Genomic DNA, 21,391 nt, shown 5'->3' with positions numbered 1-21,391 from the left:
AAAGTTCCATTTGCCCCTATAGTTTCTAACAAACCAAAAATAATTGCTCTTATCTCTGGAAAGGACTTTTCTCTAAACGAGGGGTGTAATATAAATTATACACAAAAAATAAAACCAGATAAAATTGATATATTCACTGACTACACTTCAAAAAGTGCTTTTCCTTTTTCAAGGTAACATTTTTTTACAGAATTTTTAACTTTCAAAAAGACACAAAAGGCTCTTTGCACTCTTGAATCAAACATTTAAATATATTGCTCTGATGAATTACAAAATGCTAAGTTTATATTTACATAAAAATCTCTAATTAAAAAAATGCAATATTGTTGTAACATGACTGGGCCTTAATTACATTGGTTTATAAATAAATATTTCCCCAAACCCTCAACAATAAATGTTTTAAAACTGGTTTTCAAGGCTCTCTCAGTTGTCAAGTGTTTTGGTTCTGCAACACAGAGGTAAGCTTCTTCACAAAACATGTATATTGCAACATCCTTGTAATTTGTAATCTCTGTAGAAATGGAAGAAAAAAATGGGGACTAAACAGGTAACACAACTTGGAGATACATTACACATGCTTTATTTTCTAAACTAGAATACACGGTATTATCAAAGAAAATCAGCCCTTTTCATTATACCTACAGCTCTAAAATCTTACTAAGCGGAACTATAGTTTGTTTTATTGTAATAACGTAAAAGATTAAAAAACAACAGAGAGACTGTAGGGTGTCACTAAAAGCAGCCTCCACGCCACATGTATTTCTTGTCCAGCTTAGTGTCCCCTGTAGTTCATCCAGGTCTGTGCTCAGTTCATCTGAGTCCAGAAGTTAACGGGAGAAACAGCGAGTTAGTTCCCTGACCCAGATTTCAAATAAAATTATAGCTACGGGAAATTGACTACTCCATCAATGCCAGCTGCTGCTCAAATTTATTTTTCGGTTATGAAGGTAATTTGGAAAGGTCTAATACCCATAAATCTCTACTATGCTTTACAATCCACTTAAAAAACAACCCTGACTTTTTATGTATTTCGTCCGCCTCATTCCTATGCCAGCGTCTGTCAGTTTCAAGACTGGCAGCGATACAGCCGTCTTGTCTCTATTTCTCCAAAGCTTTTCTCTTGCCTGGGACTTTCTCGGACTCTAACAGCTGATAGCATCTCTCCCCACAGAGGCACAGACTAAAATTTCTATTTCGTAATTACCAAGGCAGGACAAGAGGGTTATCTCCATGCAAAATCTTTAGGACAGGAAAGTGAACAGAAATCAGCCTAGTGTCAGCGTAAACTCAGGGATGACAGGCCTTTTGGAGATACCTGCAACTTCTTTCGGTTTTCACTCCTAGGATCACACGTCTCTGTCTGCACTAGGGTGAGTCCTGCCCCCAAGAGGCCGCGAAGGACAAGTACCCCTGAGCTCAGAAAGGCACACTTACGTCACCAGCTAAGGCTGCCGCACCCTGGAGGATGGGCGTGGGATTCTGCTTCTCGTAGTAGTGAAGTTTCTCGTGAATCTGGAAGGAAAGCAAATGCACGTAAGCTCACCTGCCAGCAAGCAGCCTGAGACATTCAACTACTTGGATCGTTTCACCAGCAACTGATCTACTGAACATTCTAAACATGTTTCTGTAAACCTACAGATGACGAAGAGGCGTGCCTAATTCATCTACTACTGTGCTTCAGTGTTTGTAACAAGAACTCAAACTGAGGGGTGGGATCATCATTAAATAGAACCCACGCAAAAGCTAACCTGTGTTCCCCAAACAAACATTAGCTTTATAAAATCTTTAATTTCTAAAACATAATTGCTTCAATACTTCGAGCAGTGGTTGTAGGTTATATACCTGCTAAAAACGTAAGTTATGATTAAAGCAAAGCAAGAAGCCGGCAGCCGTGTTCTGACAATTTGGTGTGCAATAACCACCCAGAGCAAAGAACCAGGCGTCGTGCAGACCGAGGGCCAGCGCTCCCGGAAGACCTCACGGAGCACACAGCTCCCTTCACTTCTTCTCGCTTTTCCTTTCTTCCAAATAGTCAGCTTCGCCCCACCCATTCAAATTTCTACAAAACAAAGGGATTTCTCAAAACTAGAGACAGCTCTCCTAACTATTCAGCTTCAATTTTTCATTTTGTAAAACCAGTAAAATTCTATTAATACAAGATAATTTTGTCCGTTTCCCATCACCATGACCAAAGAAACACAAAGGCAAGAATACATTTTAATGCATCAGAAGACTAACTGAGTTCATTTAAAAAACCTAGAATGATAGCTAAGAATGAGGGGAGCTTTGACAAATTTGTAACTGTTGGCACCTAGTTTAATCGATTTCAGCTCTTACACAGAGGGCCTTAAATTCTTTTTTTGAATTTTATATTTTTATACAGCAGGTTCTTGTTATCTATTTTATACAAATTAGTGTATATATGTCAACCCCAATCTCCCAGTTCATCCCTCCCCACACCCGTTTCCCCCCCTTGGGTACCACATGTTTGTTTTCTACATCTGCGTCTCTATCGCTGCCTTGCAAACCGGTTCATTTGCACCATTTTTCTACATTCCACATATATGCATTAATATGCGATATTTGTTTTTCTCTTTCTTACTTCACTCTGTATGACAGTCTCTAGGTCCATCCACATCTCTACAAATGACCCAATTTCGTTTCTTTTTATGGCTGAGTAATATTCCATTGTATATATGTACCACATCTTCTTTATCCATTCGTCTGTTGATGGGTATGTAGGTTGCTTCCATGACCTGGCTATTCTAAATAGTGCTGCAATGAACACTGGGATACATGTGTCTTTTTGAATTATGGTTTTCTCTGGGTATATGCCCAGTAGTGGGATTGCTGGATCATACGGTAATTCTATTTTTGTTTTTTTAAGGAACTTCCGTACTGTTCTCCATAGGAGCTGTATCGATTTACATTCCCACCAACAGTGCAAGAGGGTTCCCTTTTCTCCCCACCCTCTCCAGCATTTATTGTTTGTAGACTTTCTGATGATGCCCATTCTAACAGGTGTGAGGTGATACCTCACTGTAGTTCTGATTTGCATTTCTCTAACCATTACTGATGCTGAGGAGCTTTTTAGGTGCCTCTTGGCCATCTGTATGTCTTCTTTGGAGATCTGGAGATTAATCCTTTGTCCGCTGATTCGTTTGCAAATATTTTCTCCCATTCTGAGAGTTGTCTTTCGTCTCGTCTCGTTTAAAGTTTCCTTTGCTGTGCAAAAGCTTTTAAGTTTCATTAGGTCCCATTTGTTTATTTTTGTTTTTATTTCCATTACTCTAGGAGGGGGGTTAAAAAAGATCTTGCTGTGATTTATGTCAAAGAGTGTTCTTCCTCTGTTTTCCTCTAACAGTTTTATAGTGTCCAGTCTTATATTTAGGTCTTTAATCCATTTTGAGTTATTTTTGTGTATGGTGTTAGGGAGTGCTCTAATTTCATTCCTTTACATGTAGTTGTCCAGTTTTCCCAGAACCACTTACTGAAGAGGCTGTCTTTTTTCCATTGTATATTCTTGCCTCCTTTATCAAAAATAAGGTGATCATATGTGTGTGGGTTTACCTCCGGGCTCTCTCTCTTGTTCCACTGGTCTATATTCTTGTTTTTGTGCCAGTACCATATTGTCTTGATTACTGTAGCTTTGTAGTATAGTCTGAAGTCAGGAAGTCTGATTCCCTGCATCTACTGAGATGATATCATTTTTATTCTTCAATTTGTTAATACGGTGTATCACACTGATTGATTTGCACATATTGAAGAATCCTTGCATCCCTGGGATAAATCCCACTTGATTGTGTATGATGCTAAATTTAATGTGTTGCGGGATTCTGTTTGTTAGTATTTTGTTGAGGATTTTTGCATCTATATTTATCAGTGATAATAATGGCCTGTAATTTTCTTTTTTTTGTAGTACTTTTGTCTGGTTTTGGTATCAGGGTGATGGTGGCCTCAGAGAATGAGTTTGGGAGTTCCTTCCTCTGCAATTTTTTGGAAGAGTTTGAGAAGGATGGGTGTTAGCTCTTCTCCAAATGTTTGATAGAATTCACCTGTGAAACCATCTGGTCCTGGACTTTTGTTTCTTGGAAGATTTTTAATCACAGTTTCAATTTCATTACTTGTGATTGGTCTGTTCATATTCTCTATTTCTTCCTGGTTCAGTCTTGGAAGGTTCTAAGAATTTGTCCATTTCTTCCAGGTTGTCCCGTTTATTGGCATAGAGTTGCTCGTAGTAGTCTCTTAGGATGCTCTGTATTTCTGTGGTGTCTGTTGTAATTTCCCCTTTTTCATTTCTAATTTTATTGATTTGAGTCCTCTCCTTTTCTTGATGAGTCTGGCTAAAGGTTTATCAATTTTGTTTATCTCCTCAAAGAACCCGTTTTTAGTTTTATTGATCTTTGCTATTGTTTTCTTTGTTTCTATTTCATTTATTTCTGCTCTCATCTTTACGATTTCTTTCCTTCTACTAACTTTGGGTTTTGTTTGTTCTTTCTCTAGTTCCTTTAGGTGTAAGCTTACATTGTTTGACATTTTTCTTGGTTCTTGACGTAGGATTGTATTGCTATAAACTTCCCTCTTAGAACTGCTTTTGCTGCATCCCATAGGTTTTGGATCGTTGTGTTTCTGCTGTCATTTGCCTCTAGGCATTTTTTGATTTCCTCTTTGATTTCTTCAGTGATCTCTTTGTTATTTAGTAACGTATTCTTTAGCCTCCCTGTGTTTGTGTTTTTACGTTTTTCTTCCCTGTAAATTTCAAATCTCATAGCATTGTGGTCCGAAAAAATGCTTGATATGATTTCAATTCTCTTAAACTTACCGAGGCATGATTTGTGACCCAAGATGTGATCTATCCCGAAGAATGTTCCGTGTGCACTTGAGAAGAAATGTAATCTGTTGTCTTCAGATGGAATATCCTATAAATACCAATTAAATCTATCTGGTCTATTGTGTCATTTAAAGCTTGTGTTTCCTTATTAATTTTCTGTCTGGATGATCTGTCCATTGGTGTGAGTGAGGTGTTAACGTCCCCCACTATTATTGTGTTACTGTCGATTTCCTCTTTTATAACTGTTAGCATTTGCCTTATGTATTGAGGTGCTCCTATGTTGGGTGCATTTATATTTATAATTGTTATATCTTCTTCTTGGATTGATCCCTTGATCATTATGTCCTTCCCTGTTTCTTGTAACATACTTCATTTTAAAGTCTACTTTATCTGATATGAGTATTGCTACTCCAGCTTTCTTTTGATTTCCGTTTGCGTGGAATATCTTTTTCCATCCCCTCACTTTCAGTCTGTATGTGTCCCTAGGTCTGAAGTGGGTCTCTTGTGGACAGCATATATATGGGTCTTGCTTTTGTATCCATTCAGCGAGACTGTGTCTTTTGGTTGGAGCATTTAATCCATTCACATTTAAGGTAATTATTAATATGTATGTTCCTATTCCCATTTTCTTAATTGTTTTGGGTTTGTTTTTGTAGGTCCTTTTCTTCTCTTGTGTTTCCCACTTAAGGAAGGTTCCTTTAGCATTTCTTGTAGAGCTGGTTTGGTGGTGCTGAGTTCTCTTAGCTTTTGCTTGTTTGTAAAGCTTTTGATTTCTCTACTGAATCTGAATGAGATCCTTGCTGGGTAGAGTAATCTTGGTTGTAGGTTCTTCCCTTTTATCACTTTAAATATATCCTGCCACTCCCTTCTGGCTTGTAGAGTTTCTGCTGACAAATCAGCTGTTAACCTTTTGGGAGTTCCCTTGTATGTTGTTTGTCGTTTTTCCCTTGTTGCTTTTAACAATTTTTCTTTGTCTTTAATTTTTGTCAATTTGATTACTATGTGTCTCGGTGTGTTTCTCCTTGGGTTTATCCTGCCTGGGACTCTGCACTTCCTGGACTTGGGTGGCTATTTCATGTCCCATGTTAGGGAAGTTTTCGACTATAATCTCTTCAAATATTTTCTCAGGTCCTCTCTCTCTCTCTTCTCTTTCTGGGACCCCTATAATAAGAATGTTGGTGCATTTAATGTTGTCCCAGAGGTCTCTTAGGTTGTCTGCATTTCCTTTCATTCTTTTTTCTTTATTCTGTTCCATGGCAGTGAATTCCACCATTCTGTCTTCCAGGTCACTTATCCGTTTTTCTGCCTCAGTTATTCTGCTATTGATTCCTTCTAATGTATTTTTCATTTCAGATATTGTATTATTCACCTCTGTTTGTTTTTTCTTTAATTCTTCTAGGTGTTTCTCCTTTAACTCTTCTAGGTCTTTGTTAGACATTTCTTGCATCTTCTTGATCTTTGCCTCCATTCTTTTTCCAAGGTCCTGGCTCATCTTCACTATCATTATTCTGAATTCTTTTTCTGGAAGGCTGCCTATCTCCACTTCATTTAGTTTTTTCTCTGGGGTTTTATCTTGTTCCTTTATCTGGTACTTAGCCCTTTGCCTTTTCATTTTGTCTGTCTTTCTGTGAATATGTTTTTTGTTCCACAGGCTGCAGGACTGTAGTTCTTCTTGCTTCTGCTGTCTGCCCTCTGGTGGATGAGGCTATCTAAGAGGCTTGTGCAAGCTTCCTGATGGGAGGGACTGGTGGTGGGTAGAGCTGGGTGTTGCTATGGTGGGCAGAGCTCAGTAAAACTTTAATCCGCTTGTCTGCTGATGGATGGGGCTGGGTTACCTCCCTGTTGGTTGTTTGGTCTGAGGCGACCCAACACTGGAGCCTACCTGGGCTCTTTGGTGGGGCTAATGACAGACTCTGGGAGGGTTCACACCAAGGAGTACTTCCCAGAACTGCTGCTGCCAGTGTTCTTGTCCTCATGGTGAGACACAGCCACCCCGCGCCTCTGCAGGAGACCCTCCAACACTAACAGGTAGGTCTGGTTCGGTCTCCATCCTGTCCCACGCTGCTCCTTCCCCTGGGTGCCTATGAGCACACTACTTTGTGTGTGCCCTCCACGAGTGGAGTCTCTGTTTCCCCCAGTCCTGTCAAAGTCCTGCAATCAAATCCCGCTAGCCTTCAAAGTCTGATTCTCTGGGAATTCCTCCTCCCGTTGCTGGACCCCCAGGTTGGGAAGCCTGACATGGGGCTCAGAACCTTCACTCCAGTGGGTGGACTTCTGTGGTATAAGTGTTCTCCAGTTGGTGAGTCACCCACCCAGCAGTTATGGGATTTGATCTTACTGTGATTGCGCCCCTCCTACCGTCTCACTGCAGCTTCTCCTTTGTCTTTGGATGTGGGGTATCTTTTTTGGTGAGTTCCAGTGTCTTCCTGCTGATGACTGTTCAGCAGTTAGTTGTGATTCCGGTGCTCTCGCAAGAGGGAGTGAGCGCACGTCCTTCTGCTCCACCACCTTGAACCAATCTTGGTGCCCTTAAATTTTTATGCTTGAAAACTTACTTTAGCCTCTTCCTATTTCCAGTTGAGGAGATTGCCCCCCACTATATATGAAAAACAGTTGTACCTCATGGTTTCCTGTTTTTAACAGGTATCAAGTAAAATACTCTTTTAATTATGCTCAAAGCTAACCAAACTCTCTTGTAAAATGTCTGGAAGATAGATTTTATTTTGATTAGGCAGATGCTATAGCTAAGAGAGGATTCTATTACCTTTTTGGCAACCTGGTACCTAACGCAAAGCATCAGGGAAAGAGTTTTGACACTTATGATATTACCAGAATGATCAGGGCAACATTTTTACTTAATATCTTGGAAGCTTTCAACATTTATCATATTACGGAAATAAACACATTTTACGGAATACAAGCCATGAAACAAGTAACAGTTGATATGAAGAAGCTAAGAAAATATAATCTAAAATGAAACCAACTGTCCTAAAAGCTAAATTAATTTTGCTTAAATAATTATCAAGAATTAAAAAAAAGAAAAAAGAAAGAATTAGGTCACCTGAACATATACTATCATAGAATACTAAACTTACCTGCTCATAAAACTTATCTAACATTATTGCAACTACCTGTTTAAGTGTCTGCCTTCCTGCAACAATAAGCCCCGAAGCTCATGCGCCTGTATTACCTCAGCCTAGTTATCAGGACTCTTCATACCATGGTCTTCAATGAGTTCAGTATTTTAATTCTAAACTCACAATAACACTAAAAGGTAGATAGCACTGTTGTTGTCCCAGTTTTACAGATAAATACATACACAGTTAAATAACTGGCTATGGTCCCACAAATGGCAGAGCTGGGATTTAAAACTCAGGCCATCTGGCTTAGCTTCAGGGCACTTAATCACCCCACTGGCCTCTCAGATCTCATCTGCGTTCTCCACTGACCTCATTCACTGTTGAATGAATATGACAGAAAGGAGGCTGGATAGAGGGGACAAATCACAATGGCTGTTGCCATTGGCAACAGGATGATTGACGGTTCCCGTCCACCCCTCCCCCCCTTGGTTTTTCCCTTCCTATGGTTTCTACTTTTTCTAGATTTATCAACCTACTATAATTATAACCTAAAACTACATGCCCCAATTAAATACGTTATTTCTCCACTTAATTTGCTTCTTCTGAGTGTCTTTTAAAAACAGCTTCCTCTTTCTCCATCATCCTTCCAAGACCCTCACTCAAGGATACAAGAGCCCACCCTCCCCTGCCTGTCCCTGGACTTTGTACTAAATCGAGAATATTTTAAATGTTCTCCTAGAATTTCCAGATGCTGGCAACCCTTTGTCTAGATGTGTTTTACTTCAGTACATAATTTTAAAATTTAAGTTGGTTAGCAAAGTAAAAATTACTCTAAATAATTTTGAACTGTTCACTGTTTCCAAACATCTTGAAATTCTGCTTTTTTACTAGTATTTATAATACTAGGAAGAAAAATTTAAAACCAAACTGATGTAAAAACTCTAATATAAAAACAGGTAACATGTACAGCCGTGACCCCAAGGTTGCTCAACAGCATGTTCTGACGCTGGACCCATACTCTGCTTGTTCGCTACGCTGAGTCACCAGCTGCGTGGCTCCTGGACTGAGTGCTTGGACTGTGGCTAGCGGGCCTGAGGAACTGAATTTTTAATTTTAATTAATTTAAATTTAAACATCAGTGTGTGGCTAGTGCCTTCTATATTGGATGACATGGCATCATTTCATGCTATCCACTATGTAATTTCCCTTTACACCCCAGAAAAGTTCACTCTGATATACAGGTTGGCAAGTTTCCCTGAGGGGTAACGTTCTGGAATCCAATAGACAAATATATAACCAAAGTCGTGGCTTTCGCAATAAGGCAAACAGCATCCCTCACTAAGTATTATGGATTCGCCAAACGTGCAAAATCTCATTTATTTTAAATAAGCATTTCCCTTTGCAGATCCAACCGCATAATAAAACTGTACTTCATTTTTTCTCCCTTGAAGAACAAGAAGAGAGTAAAACTGGAAGGAATTGAGGAGAGAAAGGACCTGGGGTAAAAATAAAAGAGTCTGGGGAGAAGGGGAGACTCTGGTTACATTAATTTCATATGATAGAAAAATGTGCAATTATTCAAAACCAAGATCCTAAAAAAGAATGGCATGTGCTAAAATGTTTAAAATACACTATGAAGAAAAAAGGACAACTCAAAATGTATACACGTTTATGCTCTATTAAGTAGTGTCCATAAGGGTTTGTTTTCTGTAATTACATTTCTAGTCAGAAGAAGTCAGTTAAAATAAAATTCATTTGTATATGTAATCAAGGCTTATAGGAAAGCTATAGGTACCTTCACTTACATTCACAGCTTGAAAATAAAATGTTCAATTTCTATAAGGAAATCTGGTGCCAGTAATCTAATTTCGGTACACGTACAGTAGAAACTGCCTTAAATGAAGCTTCAGAACAAAAGTATAAATAAAGCTTGACCAATCTCAATGCAACATTTGTTTTAAACCTCTCAATGATGTGTAGAGGTAAACTGAAAACCACCATCAAGGTTACCTAAATGGTGATATTAAATAAACCAAAGCTGTAAAATCCTTTTGCCTTCTATTATGAGTACTAAAGAGCACAGTGGTTTGAATCTCTGCTGTGTTTATCACAGTACCCAATCTAGAAATGGCACATGTGCACGCAGACACTACACACACACACACACACACACACACGCACACACGCACACACGCACCGCTATCTCCCTCCTTTATTTAAAAGCATGAAGAGGAGGGAATTCAGTATTAGAAGAAGATCCGTGCATCACAATGACAACCTAGAAGAGCTGAAAATTACACACTATATTGTGTAAAGATTGCAAAAGTGAAAGTATTCTAATGGCTGGGACCCTCTTTTAAAAAGAGTAATTTAATCTTTCTCCAAAAGGAAAAAAGAAACAAAACAAAAAAACTTTAGCTCAAGAGAAAAAAAGGGACAAGAAAGAGAAGGGTAAATTTAAAACTGAAAAACAAGAAGACAACAAAGAGCAGAGGCAGGAGTGCTGGCTGTATGTCCTCCTCTCCATTTTCTACTACTCATCTCCCTCTTTGGGCTAATTTTCTTGGCGGACACCTCCAGAAAAAAATTTTATAAAACTGATGAGAGCTGACATTCTTGTTTTGTTCCTGTCTTTAACGTGATAAATTCTGGCTTCACAGAGCCACAGATAAATATTATCTTGTGAAATCAGGACCAATGCATTCTAAATTTATCAAGAGTATTTTTAAAGAATGAATGCTCAATTTCACAAAATGTTTTTCAGTATATACACACTGTGTTTCCTATCTGATCCGTTAATATGCGGGCTCTTTATAAATTTCCAAATACTAACCCATCCAACCCACAATGAACTTCATGTGTTACGATGTATTTTTCTTCTAATGTGCGGGGAATTCCACTGGCCAATACTTTACTTAGAATTTCTGCATCAATATTCATAATTAAGACTGACATTTCTTTTCGTCCTGCCTTTACTGGGTTTTGATATCAATGTTATACTCATTTCGTTATTTTAAAGTTATGGAAGCTTTCTACCTTTTATATGCTCTGGGAACATCTAAATACCAGTGGAGTGATCTCTTAAATATCTGAAGATATTTGAAGGCATTTGAAGGCATTTGAAGGCATTCCCCTGAGAAACCAGCTGTCTCTGATATATTTTGGTATTTTATTTCTTCTGGTTTGTTTACAGCAATTTCTCCAATTAGGTGTTTCTATCTCTCCTAGTATCAGCTGCAGAAAATACTATTTCCTAGAAAATTATCCATTTTTGTCTGGCTTTTAAAAAAAGCTACCTGAAGCTACTTAAGCAAAATAGTCTCTTAGAAGTCTTTGAATTTACTCCATATTTTTTTCTTCGTTACCATCTCTTATTTGGTGTTTGTAACTTTATTTTCACCCCTCATCCCTACGTTAGTTAACTAATACTGATTTTACTGTGTTTTCAAAGAAACACCTTCTAGATTCATTAGTTTTTACCATTTTTGTTTTCTAATATTTTTCTGTTCTTATCTTACTTTATTCCTTCTTTCTTTACGTGACCCAGCCCCACACGTACATCATACAAACGACTGGGGACAAAAGAAAAGGTACGCTACTCTAATTGGAGTTTTACTCATTCATAAAATATTAAATGAAATAAACACCCATCCCAGGAGAAAGATACTCAGAGGCAATTTGGAAACAAAATATGGCAAGAGTGTAAGTGCTTCTAACCCTTCTATTTAGAAAGGTAACGGGGGAAAGAGCTAAGAGGGCATAATCACACAAAGGGGAGATTCAGGAGATCTGTTTAAGTTAAAATATGATTTGTCCCTCTTTATTATTCATTAATTGAAGAGATGAGAAGGAAGACGTTTTTGCCCGCTTTTGCTGCTGCACACTTTAGCGCTCCATTCACAGTGCTCAGTACAGGGTGGTACATCAGACCACCTGCACTGCTGGTGGCGTGAAGGCGACAGAGGACTCGCTGTTCGTTCACTCTGTCCACTAGGAAACTGGAAGTGAGAGCATGTGCTTGCCTCTCCCTCTTTTCATCTCTGCCCTCCTTTCAGGTGATGCTTCTAATGATAAGGAATGCCAAAAGTGGTTTTCATGTGTTATTAAAAAATCTTAGTCATTGTGTATAGTGCACTGTTGCTTACTTCTAAATATTTTCTTTTTTTTACTGAAGTGTAATTGATGTACAATACTGTATAAGTTATAGGTGTACGATACAGTGATTCACAATTTTTAAAGGTCATACTCCATTTAGTTATTATGAAATATTGGCTGTATTCCCCGTGTTGTACAATATCCTTGTAGCTTATTTTATACCTAATAGTTTGTACCTCTTAACCCCTCCCCCTCCCCCATTCCCTCTGCCCACTGGTAACCACTAGTTTGTTCCCTGTATCTGCGAGACTGTTTCTTATTTGTTATATTCACTAGTTTGCTGTGTTTTTTAGATGCCACACACAAGTGATATCATACAGTTTTTGTCTTTCTCTGTCTGACTTATTTCACTCAGCATAGTGCCTTCCAAGTCCATCCATGTTGTTGCAAATGGCAAAAATTTCATTCCTTTTCATGGCTGAGTAATATTCCACTGTGTATATGTACCACGTCCTCTTTATCCATTCCTCTGTCGATGGACAATTAGGTTGTTTCCATGTCTTGGCAACTGTGAACAGAACAGCACGTACTGTTTATGGATGTATATATGTTTAAAAATATGAAAGTGTGTATGGGAATATATCCAGCAGTTTCAGCATGGGCCTCTAGCCACGCCTCTTATGATTTATTTCATGCGGTATCTGAAGCAAATACACGAGGTTAATAGCGCTTTAATTCTGATGCTGGGTATGCAGCTTATTTATCATATTTTCTTATTTTTTATGTCTGAAGTGTTTTAAAATGGAACATTAATAATGAAAACATTTTCAACAATTTTAGATGTTAGAAATAAACAAATGGGACAAGCATATATGTGTGTGTATAAGTGGATCACTTTGCCGTACACGTGAAACCTGCAAATCAACTACACTTCAATTAAAAACAACACGTTCTATTATCATTTTAAATGTACATAAGTGGCACTGCTTGTGTTGCGACTGGAGTTTTCATTCAATACAGTCTCTGCCATGTCTGTGTTGACACATGCGGATCCAGTTCATTCATTCTGACAGCTGAATGATATTCCATCATATTAATCAACAGTAGTTTATATGCCCACTTTTCAATTGAGGAACACTCTGGCCCTTAACACATTTTGCTATTAAATATCCACTCACGGGACTCCTTCCTGCCCTGCCTGGGTGCCTGAAGTGTGTGCGTGTTCCCCGTGGCCCCAGAACCCTTGCTAATACTTGGCATCAGCAGACATCCTGCCAGTGACACGGACGTGAAACGCAGTCTCCCTGAGGTTTCCCTGTTCATGATAGTTCCTGCGGCCGACAGCTGCTCTCCGACACCAACCCTCGCCCTCCACAGGGACTCCCTGCAGCCGGACAGCGGCGGCGGGCCAAGGGACGCACTTCCGAGGCCGTCCACTCCTCCCTCGCCTTGCAGCCTGGTGAACGCGTGTGATCAGCCGTCAAGCAAGGAACGTAAGTGTTACGTTCTCAGTGAGGAAACCGGCTGGTTTCCCCCACCCGGGTGTGGGTTAAGAGAAGAGCTTAAGAGACAGCAAAGCCACCAGATGGAAGGAAGCTGGGTCCCCAAAGCCTCAGGAAGGAGGGTAACACATCCCTAAGGCAAATCCCTCCAAGTGATGACTGAGTGAGAAATAACCTATTGCACCTAAACCAGTCCAGTTTCTGGACTCTCGGTCCATTGCCGATCCTACCTTAAATAAATAACTGGTGGCCCTAGGCAAACAGAAGTCACTTTAACGCAGCCAGAAACATCTAGCTCTTTCTTTACGGCTGTGCATTTTCTTTCTTAATAAAACACTCGCTATCCTAATGTAATAACGAGATTCTCCTGTGACTACTTTAAAGTTCTACCGCTTTACTCTGAACACTGAAGTCTTAACCCACACCCACGAGGAGCTCTCGACCTTTATCTTTTTCCAAAAGGACACAACATTTAATCCTTTCACACTGACAGGTATTACTACCCGTTACTTATGACACTCCCACGTACAAGCGTCTGCATCTGAGCTCTCTATCCTGTTCCCTGATTGGTCTCTCTAAGCCGATGCCGTTACTATAGTTTTATCGACACTTTTGATATTTAGTAAGGCAAAAGTTCTTAGCCCTTTATTCTTATGCAAAGCATTATGGATCCCATATTCCATGAAAAACTGAGTTGGCATGTCTTAACCTCTTCTCTCTCTGCATTCTGGGAATTTTCCCGAAATCTATCTCATTTACTCGCTGTCTTAGGCTGTGTCTAATCTCTGAGGAACCTAGCCACAGAGTGTTTTGGGTGTTTTTTTTAATGACTGTACTTTTTATTCCTATAGTTCAAAGAGTTTGACAAATCTTTCTGTTCTGTTTTCCTAGCACCTAGTGTTCTTATGACTGAGGCCTTCCTTCACGCTAATACCACTTCAAGCGTACTTACTATAAGCCATAAGACGTGTATTATATAGAGTGCCTAGGTTTTAATCTTGCTATTGGTGGTGTCTGCCGACTGCAGGCTGAAGGGAAATGTTTTCTCAAATGCTCTGTAACCTGGGGCATTATATGAGGGAGTCCCGGGTGAGAGATACACCTTTTCAGAAATACTTTTTTATTTGCTTCCAAGGGCACTAGCTCCTTGGCTAATTTCACAGCTCAGGACTCTTGGATTTTGCAGATAAAAAACTCAAACCCCAAGCCGTGGACCAACAGATTCGTGGTTACAAATTCTTAGAGTAGACTTTCTTCTGTTCCTACCTAATCCCAGGATGAGGCCGGCCAGATTCTTCACCATCTCCCTAGAAAGCGACTTGGCGTCTTCCACTCCTTCCCAGTCGCTAACAGAGTAACCCTAGGAGAGTAGCTGTCTTCTGTGTTTTGTGCTTCCCAGCCGTTCGTGCAGCTGGAATGTCAAGACAGTGACCCGCAAGCCCAGCTCTGGCCAACGGCTCCATCACAGGCACAGCAGAAGCTCAAACAGTCAGTTACCTGCAGAGCATCTGGTTCCCACCTCACTTCTAAAACAAGGGATTTCCCTTTCCTTCTTACAAGCTCAGAAATGCATTTCAAAGAATGTTTGCAATTACCCAGAACTTCTAAGAATTTCTTGCAGGAACTAGAAGGCTGAGTTGGTCAGTTAATGTAAATTAATTCTGGCCTCTAACAAGGTGGCATCCAGTTCCCTTGTGCAGTACTATTATAAAAGGAAAAAAATCACCTTTTACTTCTTGGAGGAGAGTCTAAGAACCTTTGTATTTGAATTTTCATGAGTAATTAGGTTCATTTGGCTGGCGAGATCCATTTTGGTCAGTGTTTCTACCTGACCTTAATTTTTTTTTAAGTTATAAAGAACAGTTCATCTAATTTGGAATTACTTTTTCATGGCTAAAGGAGAGATCCTTATAATGTCTTTGTCTCTAGACCCTCCTTCTCTACGGCGTGAGTTTATGGTATACTTGTGCTTATAAGCACAGTCAACAACAGAGCTTTGAGGCTGTAACTTTACTCCAGGGATACAGCCAGAAGTGGGGTGGGGGGAGCCTTTCCACGGGAGGCCACTGGGAGCCCCTGGTACTTTGCCTGCAAGTCACGCCGGTGCTTGCAGCATTGCTACAAAGATTCTTATAACGGACGTGGGATAAAGTGGTTTTAAGGACCAAAAACAGTTTTTAGGCTTAAGATAAATTATAAAAAGCAACAAACCATCAACCTTTTGATTCTGGTTGACTGTGTACTGATTCTATTTGAAATCTCTTCCCAGAACTTTCTCCACAGATCAGATTCCTTTAGTTCCCAGAACAATATTCTAGAGGGAGTAGCCATGGCATTAAAGTTTCTTTGGAATGTGTTAGTAATTCAGAAAAAATTGAACTTGAATTATTCACTCCAGAAGTATATAAACTGTCCAATATTTGTACATACCTCTTTCATTCCTGCCCTCACAGTGAAATGATCAGATTTGCCATTAAAAAAAAATTTGTATTTCAGTACTAATTGAAAAGCTGGGAACTGCTCAATTTATAAGAGTGATGGTGGATGTTACCATGAATGGCAGACGGGGTGGTGTGAGATCATGGAACTTGGGCAGGTCTCAACGTACAAGTAGCGGTCCACCGTGTTCTAGGCTTGCTTGTATTGGGTTGGCCAAAAGTTTCGTTCGGTTTTTTCCATAAGATGGCCCTAGTGGCACTTAGCTGTCTTTAACTTCATTCGGAACAATTCTGTTAGATTGTATGTGACACCTGTCATACCAGCGTGCGTTTAAAAAAAGACTTATCAAAATTGGTGAATTTTCATGTAGCCATTTTAATATTGAAGATGGAAGAAAAAAAGCAACACTTTCAGCACATTATGCTTTATTATTTCAAGAAGGTCAAAATGCAACTGAAACGCAAAAAAAAGATTTGTGCAGTGTATGGAGAAGGTGCCGTGACTGAGCGAACATGTCACAAGTGCTTTGTGAAGTTTCGTGCTGGAGGTTTCTTGCTGGACGATGCTCCACGATCGGGTAGACCAGTTGAAGTTGATGGCGATCAAATCGAAACAATAATTGAGAACAATCAACGTGATACCACGCAGCAGATAGCCGACATACTCAAAATACCCAAATCAAGTGTTGAAAATCATCTGCACCAGCTTGGTTACGTCAGTCGCTTTGACGTTTGGGTTCCACATACGTTAAGCGAAGAAAACCTTCTCGACCATATTTCTGCATGCGATTCTCTACTGAAAGGTAACGAAAACATTCCATTTTTAACACAAATTGTGACGGGCGATGAAAAGTGGACAATGTACAATAATGTGGAACAGAAGAGATCATGCGGCAAGCGCAATGAACCACCACCAACCACAGCAAAGGCCAGTCTTCATCCAAAGAAGGTGATGTTGTCTATATGGTGGGATTAGAAGGGAGTCCTCTATTATGAGCTCCTTCCGGAAAACCAAATGATTAATTCCAACAAGTACTGCTCCCAATTAGACCAACTGAAAGCTGCACTTGACGAAAAGCGTCCAGAATTAGTCAACAATAAATGCATAATCTTCCATCAGGATAACGCAAGACTGCATGTTTCTTCGATGACCAGGCAAAAACTGCTACAGCTTGGCTGGGAATTTCAGATTCATCCACCGTATTCACCAGATGTTGCACCTTCAGATTTCCATTTATTCTGGCCTTTACAAAATTCTCTTAATGGAAAAAAATTCAATCCCTTGGAAGACTGTAAAAGGCACCTGGAACAGTTCTTTGCTCAAAAAGATAAAAAGTTTTGGGAAGATGGAATTATGAAGTTGTCTGAAAAATGGCAGAAGGTAGTGGAACAAAAGGGTGAATACGTTGCTCAATAAAGTTCTTGGTGAAAATGAAAAACGTGTCTTTTATTTTTACTTAAAAACCGAAGGCACTTTTTGGCCAACCCAACAGTTTACATTTTAACAAGCAAGCACTGGAATTACAGCTTTAAAAGAAAATCTTTTAGGAACAAAAGATGGCATCAGCTGTCTTTAAAAAGTGGCAAACTGCATGTCTAGGGTCCACGTTATGGGGTGGATGGCTCTCAGCAGATTGCAGCCTCCTGGAAGCCTATGCAAATTGTTTGCATGTATTTTTCTAGGAAAGTAATCCAAAACTCTCACCAAAATCTCAAAGGGACCTATGATCCCAAGAAGGTTAAAAATTCTTATTTTAGGTTCCCAAATACAGGTGGATGATTCATGCTAAGAGGCTTAGACCTCACCCTTCCCAAAAAGCCATTTAAAGAGGAACTCCAAGGCCGGATTTGTGCTTCCCTCCATTCTCCTTGTAGAGATCGGGGGCGGGGGCGGGGGCGGGGGTTGCTCTGGAAACAGGAAACCAGTTAGGAGGGCGCCACTCTACTGCTAAGAAATCCCCGCAGACCTGGCGCTGCTCCGTGCAGGTTACTTTGCTGGTTCCTCGGGCCCAAAAGACTCCATCCCTTCCCAGTAGCCACCACTACTGCCTCTACCCCCAAGCCTGCTACAGGATGGGATAGACAGACACCCCTCAGTAGCCGCAGGGGACTGGTTCCAGGAGCCCCTGTGGGTACCAACGTCTGCAGATGCGCAAATCCCTTATATAAAGTGTGGGGGCGGGGAGCAGGGAATACAGCTGGCCCTCCCTATCCGCAAGCTCCCCGCCCGTGGGTTCAGTCAAAACTTCCCAGCTGTTGTTTTTCTTGCTGCCCCCAAAGATAAGCATACAGGTCCACGACGTTTTAGGGACTTTACGGCTACTCACATGGGGGCAAAGGACAAGGGCAAAGAAAAATAAACATGAAGAATTTATAACGTTCTCACCGTTGTTAAAAATGAAGTATCAGTTTAATTTATTAAGAGCCTTGGATCCAATTACATCTGAGTTTAAATCCCAGTTCTGCACCTTACTTGCCAGTTAGACAATTTACTTAACTTTTGCAATGGACTGAATGTTTATGTTTCTCCTCAAATTCATATGTTGAAACTTACTCCCCGCCAATGTGATGTTACCAGGAGGCGGGTCTTTGGGACGTGATTAGGTCATGAGGGCAGAGACCTCCTGAATGAGGTTAGTGCTCTTATAAAAGGGAACCCAGAGGGCCCCTTTCCCCCTTCCACTATGTGAGGACACAGAACAAAAAGAGCGGTGTTGATGAACCAGGAAACAGGCCCTCACCAGACCTCCAATCTGCTGGCGCCTTGATCCTGGACTTCCCAGCCTCCAGAACTACGAGAAATACACTGCTGCTGTCTGTAAGTCCCCAGTCTATGTATTCTGTTAAGGCAGCCTAAAGGAACTAATATAACTTCCTAGGCCTCAGTTCCTTCATCTTTAGACTAGGATAACAATAGTACCTACTACATACGGTTATTGTGAAAATTAAAGTAACCATTAAAAGACCTTCACGCTGTCTCTGGAAAACAGAAAATACCCCATAAATGGTAGTTTATGTCCTGATTCTCCTTCAGACCCTCCACTGACATTCCAGGGAGAGGACACGTTACTTTCTCCTTGACGACAGACATCACATCGCACACACATAAGATATGACTGATGCCTAAAGATAACACCAAAGCAGAATTACCACCTCTGCTCAAGCAGAGAATACACATTTCTGACTAAATGCCACCCGCTTTGGCATTTCTTCAGAAACAGTCAAAGTAAACGAAGAAAAGGACTTGAACGAAGGCAGTGGCCACAGGGTTAAGAAAGCCTGGGTGGAGGCAGAAAAGGCAGATGTTAATTCTGACCACGGCAAGCAGCGAACGATGGAAGAGAGCGCAAAATCAGTGAGATTTCCAGGCACGATGTGGTTTGCGATGAAAAATGTAGATCGACACATTTGTTAACATGTGCAAAAAGGACCTGTCTTAAAGCGGCCATCACCCTAGCTGCCCTATTCCCAAAGGAGGAAGGTCTGTCTTTGGGGAGAAGGAAGGACAAACTCCTCACACAGGAAAAAGTTTAACAGCTGGATGCAAGGGTTCTCGGAAAAAACAGTAACCATCAGAACTACTTCCGAGACTAGACCAAGCTGGCCATCACTGCCAGCCATCACCTCCCTGTGGGAATTTAAAGACCCTTTGCCCACAATCTCAAGTTCTGTTGACGTTGATGAGGAAACGCATAGTTTTGAGATGAGGTAGGATCTGGTAGGGAAAGCAGAGCACATTCCACTGTGACTGTATGGAAAATGAGCGTTAGACAGGAACCAGACTTCACTCACAGTGGAAATATCTAGCAAACATAAATTAGTTGTCACTTCCTTACTCAAATCTGTCAATGCCTTGCCACTGCACTTGAGATTAAGGGTTTGCCTGTCAATGCACTTCGAAATTCAAGATAGCTGGGGTCCTGCAGGACGCAGCCCCTGCGGGGTCCCAGCTCAAGCTACTCTCCCCCAAGTGCCAACCACAGGGATCTTCAAGGCTTTCTCTCCGCCTGCAGTACTGCTGAGCTGTGCCGGGTCCCCACACTCACCTTTGGGTCCCAGCTCAAATGCCACTTACACAGACACAGTCCCTAACAGTCCCACCCAGTCACGTTAGCACGCCCCCATTACTCGTCCTGATAGATCCCTATTCTTTTTCATCATCACCCTTGTCAGATTTCGGACTTGCGGATCCATGATCATGAAATTAATACACTAGGGACAATGTCCCTAGAGTTCCCACTATATCCCTTGCTCCTAGCCCAATACCTCCCATAGAACAGAAGCTCAAAAGTTGTAATTATTATTAATTAATGATAAATGGATCTATGAATCTTGCGATCCCAGCCAGCCAGTAACATTCTGAGATCACGGTTTAAGAGGATGGTGTGATTACTTTCTTCTTGCCTCCAAACTGACGTCTAGTGCCCAAAGCCAAAGAAAAAGTATGAAGTCCGCATCCTAAGGAGAACTTCCAACAACTGGAAATGCATCTGTCTAGAGCTTAAGAGGGGGCTGAAACACAACTATGAACCGTCCCTACTGTCCCATCTGCCCCTTCCCTCTGTGTGCGTGTACACAGTATATGTATATGTGTAATATTATATAAAAGAGGACAAAAGAAAGAAAAATTGTCTTATCAAGACAGAAGAGAAAACAGGCGTAGGGAGACTACAGGCTGGTGAAGCCTCTCAGAGAATCGCTCACCGGAGAATCAGGTGCAGATACGGACACTGAAAAGAAGCCCTCCCGCTCAGACAGCTGACGGGCTGGTCTAGCCTTGATGTCGATCTAATCAGGGAACGAAGAGCAATGAGGAGAGATGGCAGAATACAGCAAGGGAGCAGGCGGGGGGCAGCCGCTGCAGAGCTCCCGCTGCTTGGTCTGCAAGGAGTGTGAGTTTCCTAGGGGCAAGTGGCCCTCACTGCAGGTAGCTGGGCTTCAGCTGCCTCGCTGACCGCACGGTAAAGGCTGTGGGTCACACCAACTGTGCCCCCGGAGACACGCAACATCTGTGCACTTAACACAAAGAGGTAAGGATGCCAGGAAGTGTCCGCCTGAGAAGCAGCAACAATATGGACAATCGAGCAAAAAATATTGCCCCTTTCCCTTTTTTTTTTTTTTTGCTCCCAGTTGCAGCACACTGGAAAAGCTGGATCTCCTCCCAGAAGTAAACCGGTCCATGTCCCAAGGTGGGGCTGGGGGGAGGGGGACAGGGAGGGGGGGAGGGGGGGAGAGAGAGAGGGAGAGAGGGAGAGAGGGGGAGGGGGGAGAGGGGGAGGGGGGAGGGGGGAGAGAGGGGGAGAGGGGGAGAGAGGGGGAGAGGGGGAGAGAGGGGGAGAGGGGGAGAGAGGGGGAGAGGGGGAGAGAGGGGGAGAGGGGGAGAGAGGGGGAGAGGGGGAGAGGGGGAGGGGGGAGAGGGGGAGAGGGGGAGGGGGGAGAGGGGGA

At 41.3% G+C, this 21,391-nt stretch overlaps 1 protein-coding gene across 1 annotated transcript in view; it reads right to left on the bottom strand.

Moving 5' to 3' along the window:
* The window catches only part of MPP7 (MAGUK p55 scaffold protein 7), a gene marked incomplete at its 3' end in the record, with an annotated part of 202,809 nt that overhangs the window by 108,227 nt on the left and 73,191 nt on the right, over positions 1–21,391 (bottom strand). Inside the window, exon 3 of the mRNA XM_082844350.1 lies at positions 1,435–1,512. Coding sequence (XP_082700476.1) covers positions 1,435–1,512 — 78 coding nt within the window. The remainder of the gene's footprint in view (positions 1–1,434; positions 1,513–21,391) is intronic.

The sequence above is a fragment of the Leucopleurus acutus genome (assembly GCF_964270905.1).
Source record: "Leucopleurus acutus genome assembly, chromosome: 1".
NCBI lineage: Eukaryota > Metazoa > Chordata > Mammalia > Artiodactyla > Delphinidae > Leucopleurus > Leucopleurus acutus.
Note: the sequence above shows the minus strand (reverse complement) of the source record. Positions and strands in the feature narration are given on the sequence as shown.